The sequence below is a fragment of the Hypanus sabinus genome, chromosome 2 (genome assembly GCF_030144855.1).
Source record: "Hypanus sabinus isolate sHypSab1 chromosome 2, sHypSab1.hap1, whole genome shotgun sequence".
Lineage (NCBI taxonomy): Eukaryota > Metazoa > Chordata > Chondrichthyes > Myliobatiformes > Dasyatidae > Hypanus > Hypanus sabinus.
In genome coordinates, this window is record NC_082707.1 from 120,162,519 (window position 1) to 120,183,341 (window position 20,823).

Here is a 20,823-nt window from a genome sequence, read left to right on the forward strand (position 1 = left end):
TTTAAAAAACGTGAATTCTAGATATTGATCGACTCAGGTCTGATAGTGGTGAGTGAGCAAAGGAGATGGTGGGGGGGACAGACTTGCCCCCAGTATACCTCAGCTTCACCTGCAGTACATGCACACAGTAACAGAGGGTCAAGGGGGTGGTGTTCCCCTCCTACAGCTGCATGCGTGTGGAACCCGCCATGATGGTTTGTCACTGAGATGAGACACATAATGGAACATCGAGATGGGAATGCAGACTTACTGTGGTGTTATCTGTGTTCTTTTCAAAGTCAGTGTGGGGAAGAGCAGCGGGAGAGGAGAGGGAATCGAGCATTAGAGATGCCAGAATATAGGACTGAGCTGACAATACACGTGCTGGTGCACACATACACCTATACAACAAGCTCGTGCACACACAAATGCACTGACACACTTACACACCTACAAAGGCTCACACACATACACACACTGGGATGTACAAACACACCCATGTTCCATCATGAAGGACCCTCACCACCCAGGACATGCCCTCTTCTCATTACTACCATCGGGGAGGAGGCACAGGACCCTGAGGATGCACACTCAATGATTTAGGAACAGCTTCTTCCCCTCCACCATCAGCTTTCTGAACGGTCCATCAATTAATGAAGACCACCTCACTATTTTTGCCTTTACCACTACTTCTTTATATATAATTTATACATAATTTATAAACATACACCTTATTGAACATTATAATGTATCAACACATACAAAATGCTGGTGGAACGCAGCAGGCGAGGCAGCATCTATTGGGAGAAGTACAGTCGACGTCAGGATGAAGGGTCTCGGCCCGAAACGTCGACAGTGCTTTTCCCTATAGATGCTGCCTGGCCTGCTGTGTTCCACCGGCATTTTGTGTGTGTTGTTTGGATTTCCAGCATCTGCAGATTTCCTAGTGATAATGTATTTTATGTAGTTCACTGTGCTCCTGCAAAATTTCACGACATATGTCAGTGATAGTACACCTGATTCTGAATCTCAAATACACACACACACACTCACACACACTCTCATACACACACATTCACACGTACTCATACACACATACACTCACACACACACAGATACACACATGCACACTCAGACATACATATACACACTCACAACCACACATGTAGACACACAGAGACACACGTACATACACACACACACAGAGACACACGTACATACACACACACACAGAGACACACACGTACATACACACACACACACACACACACACACACACACATAACGATGCAATGGTTTAATTACTGGGCTAATTATTAAAAAACTACACTAACAAACCAGGGACCTGAAACCAAATCCCACCATGTCAACTGTGGGATTAAAATTCAGGAAATAATGTGGAATTAAAAACAGTTCATCAGTAGAAACAATGGTGCCCACAAAACTATTGTGTTGCCATTTATGAACATAATGCCCTTCAGGAGGGAAGATTTGTTGACCTTACCTGGTCTAGCCTGTATCTGACTCCAGGCCCAGCAAAACAGTGGACTGACTCTTCAAATGCGTTCTGCTGCACAACAAGGAATAAATCCTGACCTTGCCAGCAATGTCCACATTCCCTTCAATACATTGAGAAAAAAACTGGCCCGAGGCAGGAAAGAAAACAGCAACAATTGACTTGATGAAGTGAATCAGAATAACGCTGAGGGGAGGTTATGGAGAGAACTGGTGCCACATTCACCGGGCCCACATCTCAGACAGGAGAGGATTCACAACCCCACTCACCCTCAGCTCCACCCACTTGTCCAGCAGTCTCTTCTCGTTGAACTCGCACAGGAGGCCGGAACTGGTGATGCAGAAGGTGCTGTCAGCCCTCCTGCCGCGCCCGCAGGCCACGCCGCTGAAGAAGTTGTTGCGTAGCTCACCCAGCAGCCCCGAGCGGCCCAGCAGAGGCACCGTGGCGTTCACCTGGAACACAGGCAGCAACGTACTGTCAGGGATCAGCACGCGGCACACCGATAGAGGAAGGGACTGCAGCGAGATGCGGAACCCTAGAGAGGAGGGGGGGGCTCACCCCAGCATGAGTACATTTTGCATCCATAGGCCTTTCTATAAGCTTTCACGGAGACAGTCCGGCTAACACAGCTGACTATCTTGGTTGGTAGTAGCCAGCATGGATTTGACTTGAATTACAAGGAAGAGACTGTCCTGTGGACGATTGTGGTACAGAAAATTAAACTAACAGATTAGTTATCTAATCACAAACAAGAAAAACTCTGCAGACGCTGGAAATGCGAGCAACACACACAAAATGCTGGAGGAATTCAGCAGGCCAGGCAGCATCTATGGAAAAGAGTATAGTCAATGTTTCAGGCTGAATCCCTTCAGCAGGACTGGAGAAAAAAAGATGAAGAGTCTATCTAGAGGCCTGGATTAATAATCCAGAAATCTGGACTCAAGTGCATATGTGGGATTTAAATTCAGTTAATAATCTGAAATTCAAGAGAAAAACTTAGTCATTAGTAATGTTGACTATGAAATCACTGTATTGTTCCCAAACTGCAGCCCTGTTGACCCAGTCTGAGCTGTGTGACTCCCGAGCCAACAATCGTGCTGGCTCTTCACCACTCTCTGAAAAGTTCAAGGTCAGTTCAGGATGAGCAATAAATTGCCAACAATGCCCACTTTTTAAAAAATTGAATAAATAAAGATCTAAGCTCGGATGTCACCGGGGTAAGGCAATAGAAGGACATACACTGAAGACGGGCAATGGCCCACTATAGTAATAATTTAAATAGTGTGTAATTACTGGGAGATTTTGAAAGTTAAGTGAGAATGGAACAATGGCAGAAGGATTTTAGTATTCGTTACCTCTAACGCCCATCCCTCACGGTGAGATGAGCCAATTTCTTAAAGGGAATGAAGAATTTCCTGGATTTAGACTCACTGATGAAGAAGGACAGATAGCTTCAGTGGGAGAAACAAAGTCAATTAGGGTTTTTGAAAGGGGATTGCTGAGGGATTTGAGCCAACATAATATGCAGGGCTGCAGAGAGAAAATGAAAATGTGTTGTGATACTGTGAGCCTGTGGGCTGGATATCTTCACGTCCCCTAACCATTCTAAGATTCCTCACCGTGTTTCAATACACATCAAGTCAAGTCAAGCTTACTGACATTTAACTATAGTCATGTATACCACCAAAAGAGGCAACATTTCTCCGGACCACCCTATGAAGCACATACACATAACTCACAATAACCTAGGAAAGTAAGAACTAAATCTATGAATTAATTATGCATAAATAAACAGGTATGACAGGTGATTTTCTCTTCACACTTCTTGCCAGGCCACTCCGCCAGCTCACGGCTGCATCGATGGACCGTGGCAAAGCCGCCTTGGATCTTGGTGACAGGATCAGGGGGGAGGATGTCCTGGGTTGGGGCATCACAGGGGCAAGCTGGGGTTTGTTGGACACCCCCCATCGGTGTAGCATTTGCGTTGCTCTGTCATGTCCACTTGCACCTATCCAGTTTTTCTTCTGGTAGCTGTAGCAAAGCTCGGGAGGAGCGAGGTGGGGTCGTTGATCAGATCTCTGCCGGGGGGCACGTTGGTGTGCCAGTATTGACGCCAAACAGTGCTTTTGTCATAGGAGTCCAGGCTTTTCAAGTTGTAGACAGGTTTTCGGGATTTGAGTCAGGAAGTTGGAGGAGAATTTTTGTTGAGTTTATGAACTGGAAAGTTGCTGGGCATTACTGTTTATCTTGATTATGCTTTGGAGTCTTTATGCATCAGAGCCTCCTGCCTGATGGCAGAAAGGCAAAGAGGATGCTGGATGGATGGGTGGGATCCTTCATAATACAATGCAATGTCTACGCAATGCTCCAGGTAAATGTCCCTGATGGACAGTAGGGAGACCCCTGTGATCCTCTTGGCCATTCTCACAGTCCTTTATAGGGACTTCCGGTCCAGGGCTCTGCTGCTCCCAGACCAGATGGACAGGGCATTCTCCATGGTGCTCCTGTAACATTCAGGAACGATGGGAGGGGGCAGCCTCTCTCTCTTCAGGAAGTGGAGGCGCTGCTGCGCCCTCTCGTTCAGGGAGGTGGTCATTCGTGATGTGAACTCCCAGGACTTGGTGCACTTAACTCTCTCTATGGTGGAGCTATGTATGCACAAAGGGGGATTATGAGTCGGACAAAGCAGCAAAGAACATGGGAGGAAAAGTCTTAATCGCAGTCTCAGATCTTACCTTAGAGGCTTTGGATGCATCCAGATACCAAAACTTGACGTGCCTGTTGCCAGCGGTGACAAAGTAACTGCTATCCTCAGAGAAGGACACGGCAGTCACCTTACTCGATACCTTGTTGGCTGCCACAACAACATTTTTCTGTAGAAGAAGCCAGAGACACAATTCACATTCCCAACTTCAGGACAGCCACTGACTGAGAGACATTGCAATGACTAGTATTCAGTCACCGAGTGGGCCGAGCGTCGGCGGAAGGCCAACACAAAAACAATATATTGTCCATTTATTTATTGAGGAAAATGATCCAATGCTACATGTATTTGTTGGGAAAAGTATGTGAACCTCTGGGGGTAATGCCTGCTACAAAAGCTGTTTGGAGTCCGGTGTACCAATCAACGAGATGAGATTGGAGGTGTGGGTTGTAGAGGTGCCCTGCCATTTAAAAGAGACACACAAGGTCAGGTTAATGACAGGGCCTGCTCTTCTCAAGAAAGATCTACTTATGTGCACCACACCTCAATCAAAACAACTCTCAGATGACTTTAGAAGAACTTGGAAAAGGCTACATTTATAAAGACCAGAGTATTCATCAGTCCGAAAGAGAAATAGTCTACAATTGGAGGAAATTCGGTACTGTTGCTACTCTCCCTGGGAGTGGGCATCCTGCAATGCTGAAGGAGGTGAAAAAGAACTCAAGGGTTCAGCAAAAGACCTGCAGAAATCTCCAGAACTTGCTAAAGTCTCTATTCGTGTGTCCACGATAAGAAAAATACTGAACTAGAATGGTTTTCATGGAAGGATGTCATGGAGGAAACCACTGCTCTCCAAAAAAACACTGCTGCACATCTCAAGTTTGCAAAAGACCACCTGGATGTTCTACAACACTTCTAGGACATGTTTTGTGGACAGATGAAACAAAAGTTGAACTTCTTGGCAGAAATTTACACTGCTATGTTTAGAGGAAAAAGGGCACTACACACCAACACCAAAACCTCATCCCACTGTGAGGCATGGTGGAAGGAGCATCATGGTTTGGGGCTGCTTTGCTGCCTTGGGGCCTGGACAGCTTGTACTCAATGAGGGGACAATGAATTCAATGCTGTATCAAGACATTTTACAGGAGAATGTCGGGGTAGAAGTTCATCACCCAAAGCTTAATAGAAGTTGGATAATGCAACAAGATACTGATCTGAAAGACAAGAGTAAATCAACAACAGAATGATTTAAAAAGAAAAGTTGTGTTTAGGAATGGCCAAGTCAATGTCCTGATCTTAATCCTATAGAAATGCTGTGGAAGGACTTGAAGCAAGCAGTTCGTGCAAGGAAACCCACCAACATCCCAGAGTTGAAGCAGTTTTGTAAGGAGGAATGGCTTAAAATTCCTCCAAGCCAGTGTGCAGGACTGATCAACAGTTTTTTCCCCATCAAATACATGTAATATTGGATAATTTTTCTCAATAAATAAATGAACAAGTATAATTTTTTTGTGTTACAGTATTTACTTAATTAGGTTCTCTTTATCTAGTTTTAGGTTTCACGTGAAGATCTGATCACATTTTAGGTCATACTTGTGCAGAAATGGACAAAATTCTACAGGGTTCACGAACTTTCCAGCAGCACTGTTTGTCTGTCTCCAGAGTTGTATCTCTGGAGGCAAAAAGATCCCCCGTGGCTGGAGGAAATGCCAGAGCCATGTTTACCTTCCACGCCCAAACATTGACGATCATGTCATGCTGGTATCCCACAGAGACTATGTACTTGGCATTCGGCGAAAAAGCCACACAGGCCACTCCATACTTGTGTTCCTGGATCTCTGCCACCTGGGTCTTATCAACAACGTCCCAGACTCGAACGGCAGGCATATGCCCACTCTGAAAACATGGAGAAGAGAGAGACAAGGGTCAGAAGTCAGCTCACCAGTTGACTCACAAGTTGTGTAACTCTGATAAACAGTATTTCAAATAAGACAATCTCTCCCCTAAGCTTTACTCTCTTCCTTCACACGTAGTTGCATGAAGTCTGGTTATCCTTGCCCTAGCTATCTCTGCCTGTGCTTCACACCTGGCACGACGATCTACATCAAGGTCCACTCCGGCCTCGTGCCAAGCACACTGCCCTTATTGACATGCTCACTGTCAGTGTCAAATGCAAGAGCCCACAGCTGAGAAATGATCGGGGCGTTTCTACACTCTGTGGTCATACAGTAAGTTAAACATTCAACCTCCCATTCCCAACCATTCCTACATTCTGTGCTTTATAAATCCTGACAAAGCTTTGTCATCTTGCCAGCTCTGATCAGAAGTCAACCTCCTGAACTGTTAACTTTGATCCTCTCTTCACAAATGCCGCCAGACCCGCTGAGTGTTTCCAGCGCTTTCTGTTTTTATTTCACTCACTTTGAGCTCTTATGGAACATAAAAGAGAAATGAAAATTGCTCATTCTGGTTTCATCCCGAGATACATATCAGATTCTTGAATTGCTTGGGGTCAGAGAAAGGGTTTTGGTTCCATCATATCCAATCTTGGAATATGGATACCAATAGAGGGATGACCATTCATTGCCCATTCCTAGTTTCTCTTGAACCAAAAGGGTCAATAGGTCATTTCAAAGAGGGACCAGAGTGTAACTGTGTGCCTGGGATCACTTATAGTGTAAACCCAGTAAAGACGGTGGACTTCTGAGGGGAACAAACAGGTTTTAGGACAATTTGGTAGCTCCATGAGCGCAGCAACTTTTTAATTCTAGCTTCCTTTAATTCCCTATGTAATTAATAAATAATTGCCCCGCTTGAGTGAGACTAGAACTCGTGTCTCTAGACTTTTAGACCAAAACTAAGATCTAGTCTTGAAGCTTTGATTAGGACAAATCTTCAAGACTAGGTTGATAGTCTTCGCTGGGCAAGGTTAACAAAGCCAAGGCATGTCAATGAAGCTAGTCTACAGGTGAAGATAATCCATCTGAATGGAGGAACCAGTTTCAAGGGTTGTCTTCTGATTCTGTATTCATTACTTTTGATGTCCACTATCAATTCATTGAACATTTGATGAAAGACGTGACATATTTGGGCCAATCGCTATTATATCTGAAGGGCATGTGATATGGATAATGGCAATGGTTTTCAGGTCCTCTCTTTGCCAGATGTAAGAAATGTTATTAGAAATAAACAAACTAGTTATTACATTGGTAGATGTTGATGTGACGCTTCCTCCGGCTGGAGTGTGGGGAATCAGCGGTTACAGTCTCAATATAAGGGGCCAGTTATGAGAAGCAATCTCTTCACTTGGAGGACAGCGAGACTTTGGAATTTGCTACCCACGAGGGCCGTGGAGGCTCGTTGTTAGGCGATCAGAGAAATCGATACACTGTTGGATATGAAAGGAATCACGGGATATGGAGTTAGGGGCGAAACAACAAATACCTGGAGGACTTCAGCGGGTCAGGCAGCGTCTGTGGGATGGCTGTCACTTCAGATCACAACGCTCCCTCAGGAGCAGGGAGCTGGTGCTGAGGTAAACCGTCAGCCAGCTTTCTGTTAGGTGGGGGCAGAGCAGGCAGCAGGGGGGGCGGGGGGGAGGGCTGAACAGCCGATGCTTATGCAGATGCAGATGTTATTGCGACTGCAGCTCAAAGTTTGACGTGAGCTCTGGTTTTGCCTGTTCGTGTTTTTTTTACAGGGAGCTCCTTGGACAGTTTGATTTACTTGATCTCATCCTCAGGATCCTGGTGCAATCTGGAAACCATTATAAACATATTTTTAAAACACGCAAAGCTCTAGATCAAGATAAATCAGCATTTTCCTCAACAGTGATAAAGACTGTTACTAAAACTCCTGCGTTCAACCATTACTCTAACAGGGAAACGAGTTAGGCTTGTCAGCCTACCAAAGTCAAAATCTACCCCTGTGAGTGATATTGGGATGGGCTAAAGGAGAGTTCCACGGAATGGTGCAGGGGTTTCCCAGATGCTTGTTGGGTCATTTTCAGGTCAGATTAGAATCTGCAGCTTATTCATTTTAAGTCACAACTGGAGCCTGCAGCTGAAGAGTAGGCCTGAGCTCCTCTCTCCTGGCCTACCTTTGCCATTCATCTTCATCTACAGACAACACAGTTACACTGCAATTTGAACTCCAGTGACCTGGGTTCCACCCTGACCTTTGGTACAGTGCATGAAGAATTGATATATTTTCCCTGTGACCACATGGGTTTCACCTGGATGATCCTGTTCCCTTCCACTTCCCAAAGACATGCTGGCCAGTGGATTAATTTGCTGTAAATTGCCCCCAGTGCATAGGAGAGTGGTAGAAACTGGGGGAGGGGGGAGTGGAAAGGAATGTGGGGAGAATTAAACAGGATCAGGATAAATGAACACTTGATGGTCAGTACAGACTTGGTGGGCTGAATGGCCTGCTTCATTGCTGTATGACCTTGGGAATTCTAAGTGCATTCATGGGACGTCCACTGCTCCACCTCCCTTCACTGATTCAGTATGCCCCCAGATTCAGTCTAACATCCCTCACACACACACCCCTCCCCTCATATGCTTGAGAATACATGTCCTGTAACCCTCTCCTTAAGCAACCCTACCCCACTCTTTGCAATGCTGGTTGGGGAAAAGAGGCCTATTCATGAAATCTCTGGCAGCGTCAATAATTGGACTTCGCAATCTCCGTCTCGGGACTCCTGGCCTGGAGTTGTTGGCTCTAGCACACTACTTTGCCAACTGGGGTCGCTGATGTTCACTAAAACACAGCACACGAGCCTCCATTCCAGTGGCCTGTGCCTCCAGTGCTGGAACAGCAATGGGTCATTGGCCTGGAGTGTGTGGTCTGGTCCTGAAGTGAGACTTAACTCCAACTCCAAGGTAAACGTGAACAGGCCCGTCGCTCACCGAATCTGCATTGACCGCCAGGCACCCATTAACCTACGGTTGGTAGCTTAGCTGGTCATTGTAAATCAGGCTTGGGTTAAATCAGGAGCTGTTGGGTGGCACTGCTTGAAGGGCTGCATCTCAATCAAGTAATAAGTCAACCAACAGAGAGACAGATCGACAGACAGACTTACCACCTTTTACCTATTACCTCCCAGCTTTTCTTACCTCATCTCCCCTCTCTCACTCACCCACCTTCCCCCTCACCGATCTCCTGCCAGCTTGTACTCCTTCCTACCCCCACCTTCCCATTCTGCTCCCTTCCTTTCCGGTCCTCATGAAGGGTCTCAGTCCAAAATGTCGGCTGTTTATTCCTCTCCATAGGTGCTGCCTGACCTGCTGAGTTTCCCCAGCATTTTGCGTGTGTTGCTCTGGATTTCCAGAATCTCGTGTTCCCCATTAAAACCAATCCCATTTTTATTCTCTCTTCATTCTCGCCAGCTCCTGCCACCCACCTACACCAGGGGTGACTGACAGCAGCCAACTAACTCATCAACCAGCAAACCTTTGGATTGTGGGAGGAAATTAGAGCAGGAATCCAAGGTTACCTGTGCGGCTAGAGGGAGAATGTGGAAAGTGCACACAGACAGGACCGGAGATCAGAACAGAACACGGGTCTGTGGAGCTGTGAGGCAGAGGTTCTGCTCACTCCCCTACTGTGCTGCCCCTGAGCTGCCTCTCGCTGGGTGGTGACGGGCTGCACACTCAGAAGGAAATCAGCATTAAACTGACGATTTAAAGTAGCCATCGCAACAGATGTGCTTTTCGTTACTATGATGGGTGCCGTGGTTAAATAGCGGTCAGCGTGACACTATGGCAGCTCGAGGCGTTCTGGAGTTCAGAGGTCAGCTCTGACATTCTGAGTGAAAGAGTTTATACATCCTCTCCGCGAGTATGTAAACTTTGCTCCGGGTGCTCCAGTACAGTCCAACGTTTGATAGGTTAATTGGTCACTGTAAATTGTCCTGGGATAAGGCTAATGCTGAATAGGTGGGTTACTGGGTGGCTCAGCTCACTGGGCCGAAAAGCCCTGTTCCATACTGTAAACAGATGAATAAATCAGCTGAGCACGTTTGGAAATGAATGCCGTGAACCGTCTAGCTGGAACACGGGAAAACATTCAACAGTACCACCAACAGCACAACATGGCTACAGAATTGCTCCCACCAGCCAATCGTCAGAATGATGGCTGGAACGATTCTTAGGACCTGGCAGACCCAGCAAGAGGGAACAGATCCTGATCTTCAGGAAGGTGGGAATGTCTAGAAGGTACTTAATTCAAACTCGAGCAACTTATTTTTTAATATTTTTTATTATTTCTTGTTTGTTGTATTTGCATAGTATGTTGTCTTTTGCACACTGGTTGCACACCCAAGTTGGTGCGGTCTTTCATTGATTCTACTATGGTTATTATTCAATTATGGATTTATTGAGTATGCCCACGAGATTGCATGATCCTCATATAGGTGTCCCCCGTTTTTGGAACGTTCTCTTTACGACACCTCGCTGTTACGGAAGACCGACATCAGTTACCTGCTTTCACTAACAGAAGGTGTTTTCACTGTTATGAGAAAAGGCAGCGCGCGCCCCGAGCAGCCGAGCTCCTCCCCCCGACTGCATTCTAGCCGGCATTGCTTAAACACGTGCCTGTGAGCATCTGTGCTTTATGTCGAATTATTTTGTGCATCTGTTAGCAAGTTGAGTTCTAAGGTATCGGAAAAGCCTAAAAGAGCATGTAAGGGTGTTCCACTTAGTGTAAAACTAGACATAATTAAGCATTTCGATCGTAGTGAACGAAGTAGTGAGTTTGGCTAACGGTTTGTGGAAGTTGACGAAGATGATGTTGAAGAGGTTTTGGCATCCCATGACCAAGAACTGAGAGATGAAGAGCTGATGAAGAGGAAAGGATAACAATTAAAATGGAACGCAGTAGCGAACCGCCCAGAAGTGAAGTCGTCCAGGAACTGAATGTGAAGCAACTGTGTGAGATTTTCACTGTGATGATTGCAGGAAAGTATGACTTTAATTTTGAAAGGGTACATAGGTTTAGGACAGGATGGTTTGAGTGCTTACAAAGAACTGTATGATAAAAAAAATGCACGAGGCTAAACAGTCAAGCTCACAGTCGGATACCCCTCATCCGCGGATTTCACATGCACGGATTCAACCAACTGCAGAGCAGAAAAACCAGGAAGTTCTCTCTCCAGCACTCGTTGTTTGAGCATGTACAGACTTTTTTTCCTTGTCATTATTCCCTAAACAATACAGTATAACAACTATTTAAATAGTATTTACATTGTGTTGGGTATTATAGAAATGACTTTAAAGTACAGGCAGACCCCGGGTTATGAACGAGTTCCGTTCCTGAGTCCGTCTTTAAGTCGGATTTGAAGTCGGAACAGGTACATCCAGTATTATTTAGTGTCAGTTAGTCAAACGTTTTTCTTAGTATATAGTACATATTTTACCTTTCTATGCATATAAAACACTTAAGAAACATACCTATTTCAGTAATTAAACCACTGCATTGCTTAGTAATAATTGTAGCTTTCATCGGGGCAGGGCGTTTCATGTGCTCCATTAAAATTGTTCCGATCATTGACCGACTGTAGCCTAATGCTTTTCCGATGACCGATGGCGTTTCACCTCTTTCTGATCGCTTTATTACTTCCACTTTATTTTCAATTGTGATCGTGATTATTTTCGAGAACAGAAACACTGCGGATTCAGAGCTGCGCCGGTTCCTAAAGACCATTGCACTGATACAGGTTAAATAAGGTCCGGGGTTCCACTGGGTCCTAAAGACCACCGCACTGAGACAGGTTAAATAAGGGACTTGAGCATCCGCGTTTTTTGGTATCCGCGGGGGGTCTCGGAACCAACCCCCAGCGGATAAGGAGGGCCGACTGTACTGTCGTTCTTCAAGCCTTCCACATCAGCCACAGCAGATGACGAACCTTGACCTTCAACATCAAGGCAGGCAGACATAGAAGAAGGTGACCTGCCTGCCCTGATGGAAACGATGATGAGATGACACCCCAGTCTCCTCTACCTCCCACCACCCCAACCTGCAACGACTCAGCCTAACACACCATCATCAGTGTGCTCACTGTCTTCCCGATTCCGGTAAGTGAAGCTACACTGTATATACATTATTTCTACATTATATAGGCTGTGTATTTTTATGTATTATTTGGTATGATTTGGCAGCTTCATAGCTTAAAGGTTACTGGAAAGAGTGCTTCTGCCGAGAGCGCTTGCGTGAGATTTTCGCTACAGTGGACAGTGTTGCAATGATTGTAGAAAAGTATTCCTGCTTTATATAGGCTGTGTATTTATCAGATCATTCCTGCTTTTACTATATGTTACTGTTATTTTAGGTTTTATGTGTTATTTGGCATGATTTGGTAGGTTATTTTTTGGGTCTGCGAACGCTCACAAATTTTTCCCATATAAATAAATGGTAATTGCTTCTTCACTTTACGACATTCCAGCTTACGAACCGTTTTATAGGAACGTTCTACCTTTGAAAAGTGAGGGAAACCCGTACATGTTACCATATACAATCTTGGGATTGTACATGGTGACATATATGCACTTGGATAACAAATTTACTTTGAACTTTACTAAGATGCTGGAGATACTCATGCACAGCGTCTGTGCAGGGAGATAGTCAAGTGACATTTCTAATTAAGACCCTTGACCTGTACTTAACTTACCGTCCATTTCCCTCTACATATGGTTCGTGACCTGCTGGCTTCTCCAGCATCATGCTTGTTGCTCCAGATTTCAGCATCTCTTGTCTCCCTTTGATTTAAACTCTTACCCAAATGAGACTGTCATACACCTCAAATCGGCTTGACCAGGTACCTCCCATGGGAAGATGACTACAGCCACCCATGGGCAACTCTCCTCAACGGAGTCTGATTGCCCCAACTCATCCACTGATAGTGCCTTGCCAGGATCTCTAGGGAGTCAGCATAAATATACAGATGGAAGAAGTCCATTTAATCCAATACTCTATCCACAGACTCAAATGTCCCAAAGCTCTTCATAGTCAATGATGTGTTTTGAAGGGTTCTAATGTCAGAAACCTTAAAGCCAATTTGCACACAACAGGAACCCACAGCAACAAAGTGGTAGTGACCAATAGAGGTGCTGGTTGAGAGACAGATATGCACTAGCTTGCTGGTAAGAATTCTGCTTAAAAATCGTGCTGAGGGAACTTTAACATCTACCTGAAAGGGGAAAAGATCATCAATCTAACGCCTGAAAGGCAATTCAGCTCTTTGATAACTGCTCAAGTTCTGAGATAACACATCTTCCGAATTATTTCCAGCTGCTCTTGTCTCTGGAGTGAGACATCGTTGGATAATTCTTCAACAGAGGGGTCTGAGGAACATCATTTGGTGGAGGAATATTTCTCCCAGGGAACGAATCTGACAGGCACTCATCCCCATCAGCTGCTTCCAGATGTGCAAAGGTTGCTGCAAACTATAAACACAGCCCAACAGCACATGGAGTTATACACAATAAAAACAGGAAGCAAGTGACTGAAAACAAACTGCTATAAAGAGTAGACCATTTGGCCTCCGACACTTGCTCCGCCGTTCAACAATGCATGACCTTTCACCTTGGCACCTTAACCACATATTCTTTCATTCCCTTAGTATCCAAAAATCTATTGATTTCAGTCTTGAATAAATTTAATCATGGAGCCTCCACAGTGAATTTATTTCCTTCTGAGTGAAGGAATTTCTTCTCAGTTTAGTCCTGAACAGACATGCTTGTCTTGAGAATCCAACTTTAAATTCTTGACACCTCATCAGGCTGTCAAACTCCTTAAGAGTTTTGTGTACTTCAATGAGGTCATGTCTCATTCTCTTAAACTCTGGAGGGAAGAGAGTTAGTCTGCATAACCTCTCCTCATAGGGCAACCCAGCAATGATGTCTTGCTGCACTCCAACTATCGCAGATACAGCCTTCATGAAGTAGGGAAATTCGAAGTGTTCACAACTTTTCAAGGGAAGCCTCAAGATCACCGTAAGACATTTCCACTACGGTCCTCAAATCTTTTTGTGAAACCAGCTGACTTACTGTTTGCCATGCAAACAGCTTGCTGTACCTGCACGTGAGCTTCACAGTCAGACTTTTCCATCTCCCACCATTCAAAAAACACTCTGCCCTACAGCTTCTTTCTTCCGAAGTGGATGACCCCACATTCTTTCCATCTGCTATGTCCTCATTTGTATTTCAGAACTTTTCTTTCCCGTAAATCAATAACCAGAAGAGTGCTCCATCCTTGGAGAGTTCCGTTCCCTGCCCTCAAGCTAAGTAGCAGCGGTCGCCCGTTAATGTACACTGCAAGAATTAAAGACCAAGTAAAGTATAACTAGAATGAAGCCTCAGAAACACTTCTGCAATGGAAAACTTCTGCGCAAAAGGAAAAGTAAAGGTAACATTCTGTGCAGGATGGGATATATCCATTTAGCAGAATTCACAGTGCTATGGCCACGGAAAGAACTTGGAAGTAACTCGTGGACACACACAATAGGATGGAGAATGCTAACGGTTCAGTCAATTAAAGAGTCTGGGTCTATGAAATGGATTTAGGAGAAAAGCCTGCATTGCACCTTAAAACACTGGGAATATGTGCTATCAAGTGTAAGAGGAGAAAGAGAGATTAAAGACAGAATTGTGGGCACGACCAAGGCTCAGGAAGTATTTGTGCTCTATCTGATAATGAGAGAGAGAGAGAGAGAAAGAGAGAGAGGGAGGAGGGAGGGAGGGGGGGTGGGAGAGGGTTGAGGGAGAGGGAGGCGGAGGGAGAGAGAGAGCGAGAAAGAGAGAGAGAGAGCAGCTTGAGAAAAAATTCCTTCAGAAGGAAAAAATCGTAGGAATTTGCTACCCAAGAGGGCTGTGAAGGCTCAATGCTGAAATTTATTCAAGAATGAAATGAATAGATTTTTAGTTACTAAGGGAATTAAGGAATATGGGGTTAAGGTGCCAAGGTGAGAGGAGTTAAAAACAAACATGAGACAGATGGACAGACAGAAGGACAGACCCTGAGAGTTGTCAAACTCCATCAGTGTCTGCTCACTGCCCCTTCCGGTGCAGGCACACTTGCCAATTTCAATGCTTGCTTCACAGAGCACTAGGCCCTTATTCCCAGCGCTGCAGGGCTGCCAGATCACTGTGGGGCCAGACACAGTTCTGCAGATTCTGCAAACGGAGGCACTGGGATACAGTGATGACAGAGTTACACAGCCATGGGAGGACGTTTCCCATGGAGGACATGGGAAAACATTCCTTTCTTTTACGTGGTGGTGGTGGCATCCGTCGGTCTCGAGAGACCATGGATCTGACCTGGAGTTTCCAGGGCGCAGGCCTGGGCAGGGTTGTATGGGAGACCGGCAGTTGCCCAAGCTGCAGGCCTTCCCCTCTCCACGCCACCAATGTTGTCCAAGGGAAGGGCACTAGGACCCATGCAGCTTGGCACCGGTGACGTCGCAGGGCAATGTGTTGTTAAGTGCCTTGCTCAAGGACACAAACACGCTGCCTCAGCTGAGGCTCGAACCAGTGACCTTCAGGTTACTAGTCTGATGCCTTGCCCACTAGGGCACGCGCCATCATGCTTGCACGTGGTACAAGCAACAGGAAAGACAGGGTCTGCTGGCTTCAGGAGAAATGGTAAGAGGTGTGTGTTATGGAACTGGCATCACGTGCTGGCTATAAGAAGGTCTCTGATCAGCATTGATTGGAACTTCTCAGAAAACTCACGTAAGTAAAACCCATTTGTGTCTAGCTGTTGCACTCCAGAAAATCTCAGCTAGCACCTTATCCAAAGAGATCCCAGGATCAGCACAGCGGCACAACAGTTACTGCTGCTGCCTCACAGATCCAGTAATTTGGCTTCGATCTTGACCTCTGGTGCTCTTTGTGTGAAGTTTTCACATTCTCTCTGTGACCTTGTGGGTTTCCTTTGGATGGTCCATCTTTTTCCTACACCCCAAGGCACATGGGTTGGAGGTTAACCGGCCGCTATAAAGTTACCCCTGCTGTGAGTGGGAGAACCAGGAGAGTTGACGGGCAGATGGGAGCAAAGCGGTTACAGGGAAATAATGAGGCAATGGAACTGACAGGTATGCACAGACACCCAGGGCTGAATAGTCTTAATATAGCAAAATAATCCCGCAATGGCTTACAGCAGGATGGTCAGCTCTGTTCGTAAGAGCTCCTGGCAAGATCAGCCTTGGCACCAGGTGAAAAATATACCTCTTTCCTCACCCAACTGAGTTTCTGCAGCTTCCGCTATGACCCGAACTGGGAGAGGGAGATACATTCTCGTTAGCGCACCGCCCTGCTGCCACTGGAGAGCAAGCTGAGACCCCTGTTGCAGAGTTTGAACCTTGTACGATCTGTACAAGGCCATGACGCAAACCTGATTTACTCAAAGCCATCACTCTTTCCTCGACTATGCAAAGGGCGACCCAACATCATAGCAGGAACTCATCTTGTGGCACACTAAGCTATGTTGGTAGGCTTGGCGAGATCTCTCGTTCTACATTTGTCTGGGTTGAGAGTTGAGTGGAAATGCTGACTTCTTAATTGTATAAAAATTGTTTAGTGGGAATTCCTAGTGTAATCGATGCCTGGGTGAGTTTATCGGTGTGAGGTTTGCACATTGTGATCTTGTAGGCTTTCTTCAGGTGCTCCATCTTCTCCTTACATCCGACATTCTGCTGTGCAGACCTGCAGAGTCTGGACAGACTATTTCTCTGCACTGGGAGGATTTGCTGGACTTCCTGGTATAATATATATCAACGGAGAGTTCTCATAATTATCTGAATTGCAAGGTTTTGGTAAGGATTCATAATATATTTTCTGCAACACACTAGTAATTCTCGCCATATAGGAGAACTGGAGAACTTCAAGAATATTTGCATGATAAAATGTCTTTTTACATTTATCTGCAGGGGAATGTTTAGTGGTAGGACACAGGACCAGGACATCAGAGGCAAAGTAAGCATTTATTTATTGCACGTTCGTAGTTGTCCTTGAGGTTGTGGTGAGCCCCACCAGGACTGCCACAATCCTTCCTGTAAAGATCTTCCCAGTGTGTCTTTGGGGAGGGTGTCTCAGGATTTAGATCTGTCTGAAATGAAAGACGGGCAAAATGCACTCAGTGGCCACCTGTACACCTTCATGTTAATACTGATATCTAATCAGCCAATCGTGTGTTAGCAGTTCAATGCATAAAAGCACGTAGACACGGTCGAGAGGATCAGTTGTTCTTCAGGTTAAACATCAAAATGGGGAAGAAATGTGATCTAAGTGAAATGATTGTTGGTGCCAGATGGGGTGGCTTGAGTATCCCATAAACTGCTGATCTCCTTTGGATTTTCATGCATAACAGTTTCTTGAGTTTACAGAGAATGGTGCAAAAGACAGAAAACATCCAGTAAGCAGTAGTCCGTGAGAAAAAAAAGTCTTGATCATGAGAGTGTCAGTAGCTCTTCATCTGTTTTCCCCCAGATGTCATTTTGCTTTTGTATTGCCATGTTCTCGTTTGTTTTCCTGCCCCATGTGCTCCTGTACCCATCCCTGCTCTACTCCGGCCCCTGTATCACTGATTACTCCACCCTCACCTGTTTCCCATTATTACCTGTGTTGTTGCCACTTCTGTCTCATTGTGCTCCACCTATCATCTGCCTCTCTGTTTATTGCTCAGTGCATTTCAGCTGTTTGTTGCCAGATTGTGCCAGTGAGTTTTCCTGATTCTGATTTTTGGATTTCTCTGGACAGTTTGATTCTCTGCATGAACTTTAACGCTGACTTTGTTTGCCCCTCTGGGTTTGTTATTGACAGTGTGCACAGTACTTGGTCTGCAATTGGGTCCCTGCTCCAGCGCCTGACAGAGAGGTCAGAGAAGAATGGCCAGACTGGTTCAAGCTGAGGAGAAGGTGACAGTCACTCAAAAAACCACACACTACAACAGTGGTGTGCAGAAGAGCTTCTCTGAATGTACGACACGTCGAGCTTTGAAGTGGAGGGGCTGCAGCAGCAAATGATGACGAACGTGCACTCAATCGCTGTTTTATTAGGTACAGGAGCTACCTGATAAAGTGGCCATTGAGTGTGTTATCATCCCCAATTCTGAGCTTATTTTAGAAGGAAGCTCGTTGATGAAATAGCTGAACGTGACTGGGCCTAGGATGCTGCCTTGAGGAACATGTGCAGCAATCTCCTGAGGCTGGGGCGGTTAAACTCCAAAACCCACAGCATCTTCCTTTGTGCGAGCTCTGACTCTTCTGGAATGCTTTGCCCTGACACCACACTCGACTGAACACTGCCATGCTGAGGGTGGGGGAGAGAGGAGGCAGTCAGTCTCCCCTCACCTCTGGAATCCAGCTCTTTGGTCTATTTGTGGTCCCGGGATTGGAACTAAATGGCCACAACAAAACCAAAGCTGGGCAACAGTGAATGGTATGTTGGTGAATAAATGTAAGCTCCACAGCACTGTCTGCTCCTCCCCTCCCTTTCTTCCATGGTCTTCTACCTCTCCTATCAGATACCCCCTTCTCCAGCCCTTTATCTCTTTCACCAATGGATCCCCCAGCTCTTTACTTCACCCCTTCCCCCTCCCAGTTTCATCTATCACCTACCACCCTGTACTTCTTCCTCCCCTCCCCTACCTCCTTACACTGACCCCTCATCTTTCTCCCCCCAGTCCTGATGAAGGGTCTCAGCCTGAAATGTTGAATATTTATTCCTTTCTATAGACGCTGCCTGACCTGCTGAGTTCCTCCTGCATTTTGCGTGTGTTCTCGTGTTTGTGACTTGCACATGATTGAGAGCTGGCTGACTGGATTTGTCCTGCGGTTTGTGAAAGGGCATACCTGGACGATTTTCCACAGCTTCATCGCTGGTATTTGGTAATATTTGGCCTTTTCTGTATCTTGTATTCTCATATGGAATAAATCCAACTAGTTTTGAGCACATCCAGTACTGGGAGGTCTAGGCAAGTTTTTTTTGATATATTTATCCATATTGAAAGCTTTAAACAAGATTTCAATAAGAATGTTTATGTGTGTCTAATGTTTACGAGATCAATGGAGCTTTAAGTGTTTTGTGCCTTCAAGCAAACTATTCAGGCACGCTTTTCTTATTTGTGGTGTGAACCCAGGCCAAGGCTCAAACATCTTATCACCCCGGAAACAGGAAACTAAACTAAGACTAATACAAGGAGTTGCTATGGAGACCGAGAACATTATACAAACAGTGATTAGTCTCTCCCCAGTCTCATCACACCCCTTCTGCCAATGTAATTGTTTCCCTTACTAAAGCTGCCGATGTAAAGACAGCAGATGATCTGTGAAATGGCCTGGAAGAGTTGCAAGGATCTGCTCTGTAATACTGCAGTGGTCCATGGCCATCTGAGACACAAAGTCAGAGGGGAAGAGCTAGTTTGTCGTTGAGAATGTCCCGTAATTAGGCTGGGATTGGGTAGTGCAGCATGAAGGGTCAATTCCGTGTTGTATCTCAATAAATAAAAGCAAAAAAATGATAGTTGTAGAGATATAGAGCACGTGAATAATAGTCATAGAGATATAGAGCAGGTAAACAGGCCCGTCAGCCAAACGAATATGTGCAGGCCATCAATCACCCATTAAATTAATCCTACTTTATATTAAACCCGCTTTTTCTCCCCACACTTCCATCAACTCCCCACAGATTCAAACACACAAGGGGCAATTTATAGTGGCCATTTAAACGGCACATCTTTAGGACGTGGGAGTGGGAGGAAATCCAGAGCATGAACTGGAGAACATACGAATTCCACATGGGTCAGGATTGAATCTAGATCGCTAGTGCTGTCAGACTGCACCACTGTGCCAACTAAGACTGAGATCCTGCCCCCCCACCCCCACCCCCCGAACGTACATGATTCCACAGCAATACTTCAAAACTTGGCAGTGGTGTCTATCCAACAGCAAGATCAACCTATCCATCAACCAGACCCTGGAAAAGCAATGGCTGTGGTTCCTTGTTGTCAGGTTTTCTATAGTACAGGGCTTTCAGTTCATAGTAGGAGTCCGTGGCATTAAAACCTCTGCTGTAGTACAACAGTTGCAGTCTGAAGGTATGTGCATGCTGTGTTTCACTAATCGTGGAAGCCTGGAAGTCTGACTAACACTAAAACAGTTTGCACAAGACTGTATTTGTCAATGTGCAGTGGAGAGTGAGTTTGAGCTTGTAAACCCGGCGGGAATAAAGATTGTTGGGAATGGCAAGGGTGGAGCGCAGAGGGAGGGGTGTGGGACAGGCGGCAGAGAAGGAGTGCTAAGGTGAGGGGTGGTGCAGGTACAGACACATCCAGTCCTGAGACACCAGGCAAGGTCACTTGATTCCAAACAACTGGTTTATTTATCATTACAGAATGTCTCTCTGGTGCTTCCCGCTCCCTCCCCTCTCCCTTCCCCTTTCCCCAACCATGATTCCCCTCTCCCTGCCCCCTTCCCACTCTCAGTCCACCACAGAGACCCAGATCAGAATCAGGATTATCATCACTCACACACGTTGTGAAATGTTTTCTTTTGCAGCTCCTGATTCAGCATGGATAACCCTGCACAACTCAACTCACTTTCAAGGGCTTTGCGCTTCATGTT

The 20,823-nt window shown here is 45.6% G+C and overlaps 1 protein-coding gene across 1 annotated transcript in view; it reads right to left on the reverse strand.

Annotated features, from left to right (window-relative positions):
- mapkbp1 (mitogen-activated protein kinase binding protein 1) overlaps positions 1-20,823 on the reverse strand; it is a 267,966-nt gene that overhangs the window by 72,090 nt on the left and 175,053 nt on the right. Inside the window, exons 5-7 of the mRNA XM_059953648.1 lie at positions 5,928-6,098; positions 4,231-4,368; positions 1,765-1,947 (exon numbers count right to left, since the gene is read on the reverse strand). Coding sequence (XP_059809631.1) covers positions 1,765-1,947; positions 4,231-4,368; positions 5,928-6,098 — 492 coding nt within the window. The remainder of the gene's footprint in view (positions 1-1,764; positions 1,948-4,230; positions 4,369-5,927; positions 6,099-20,823) is intronic.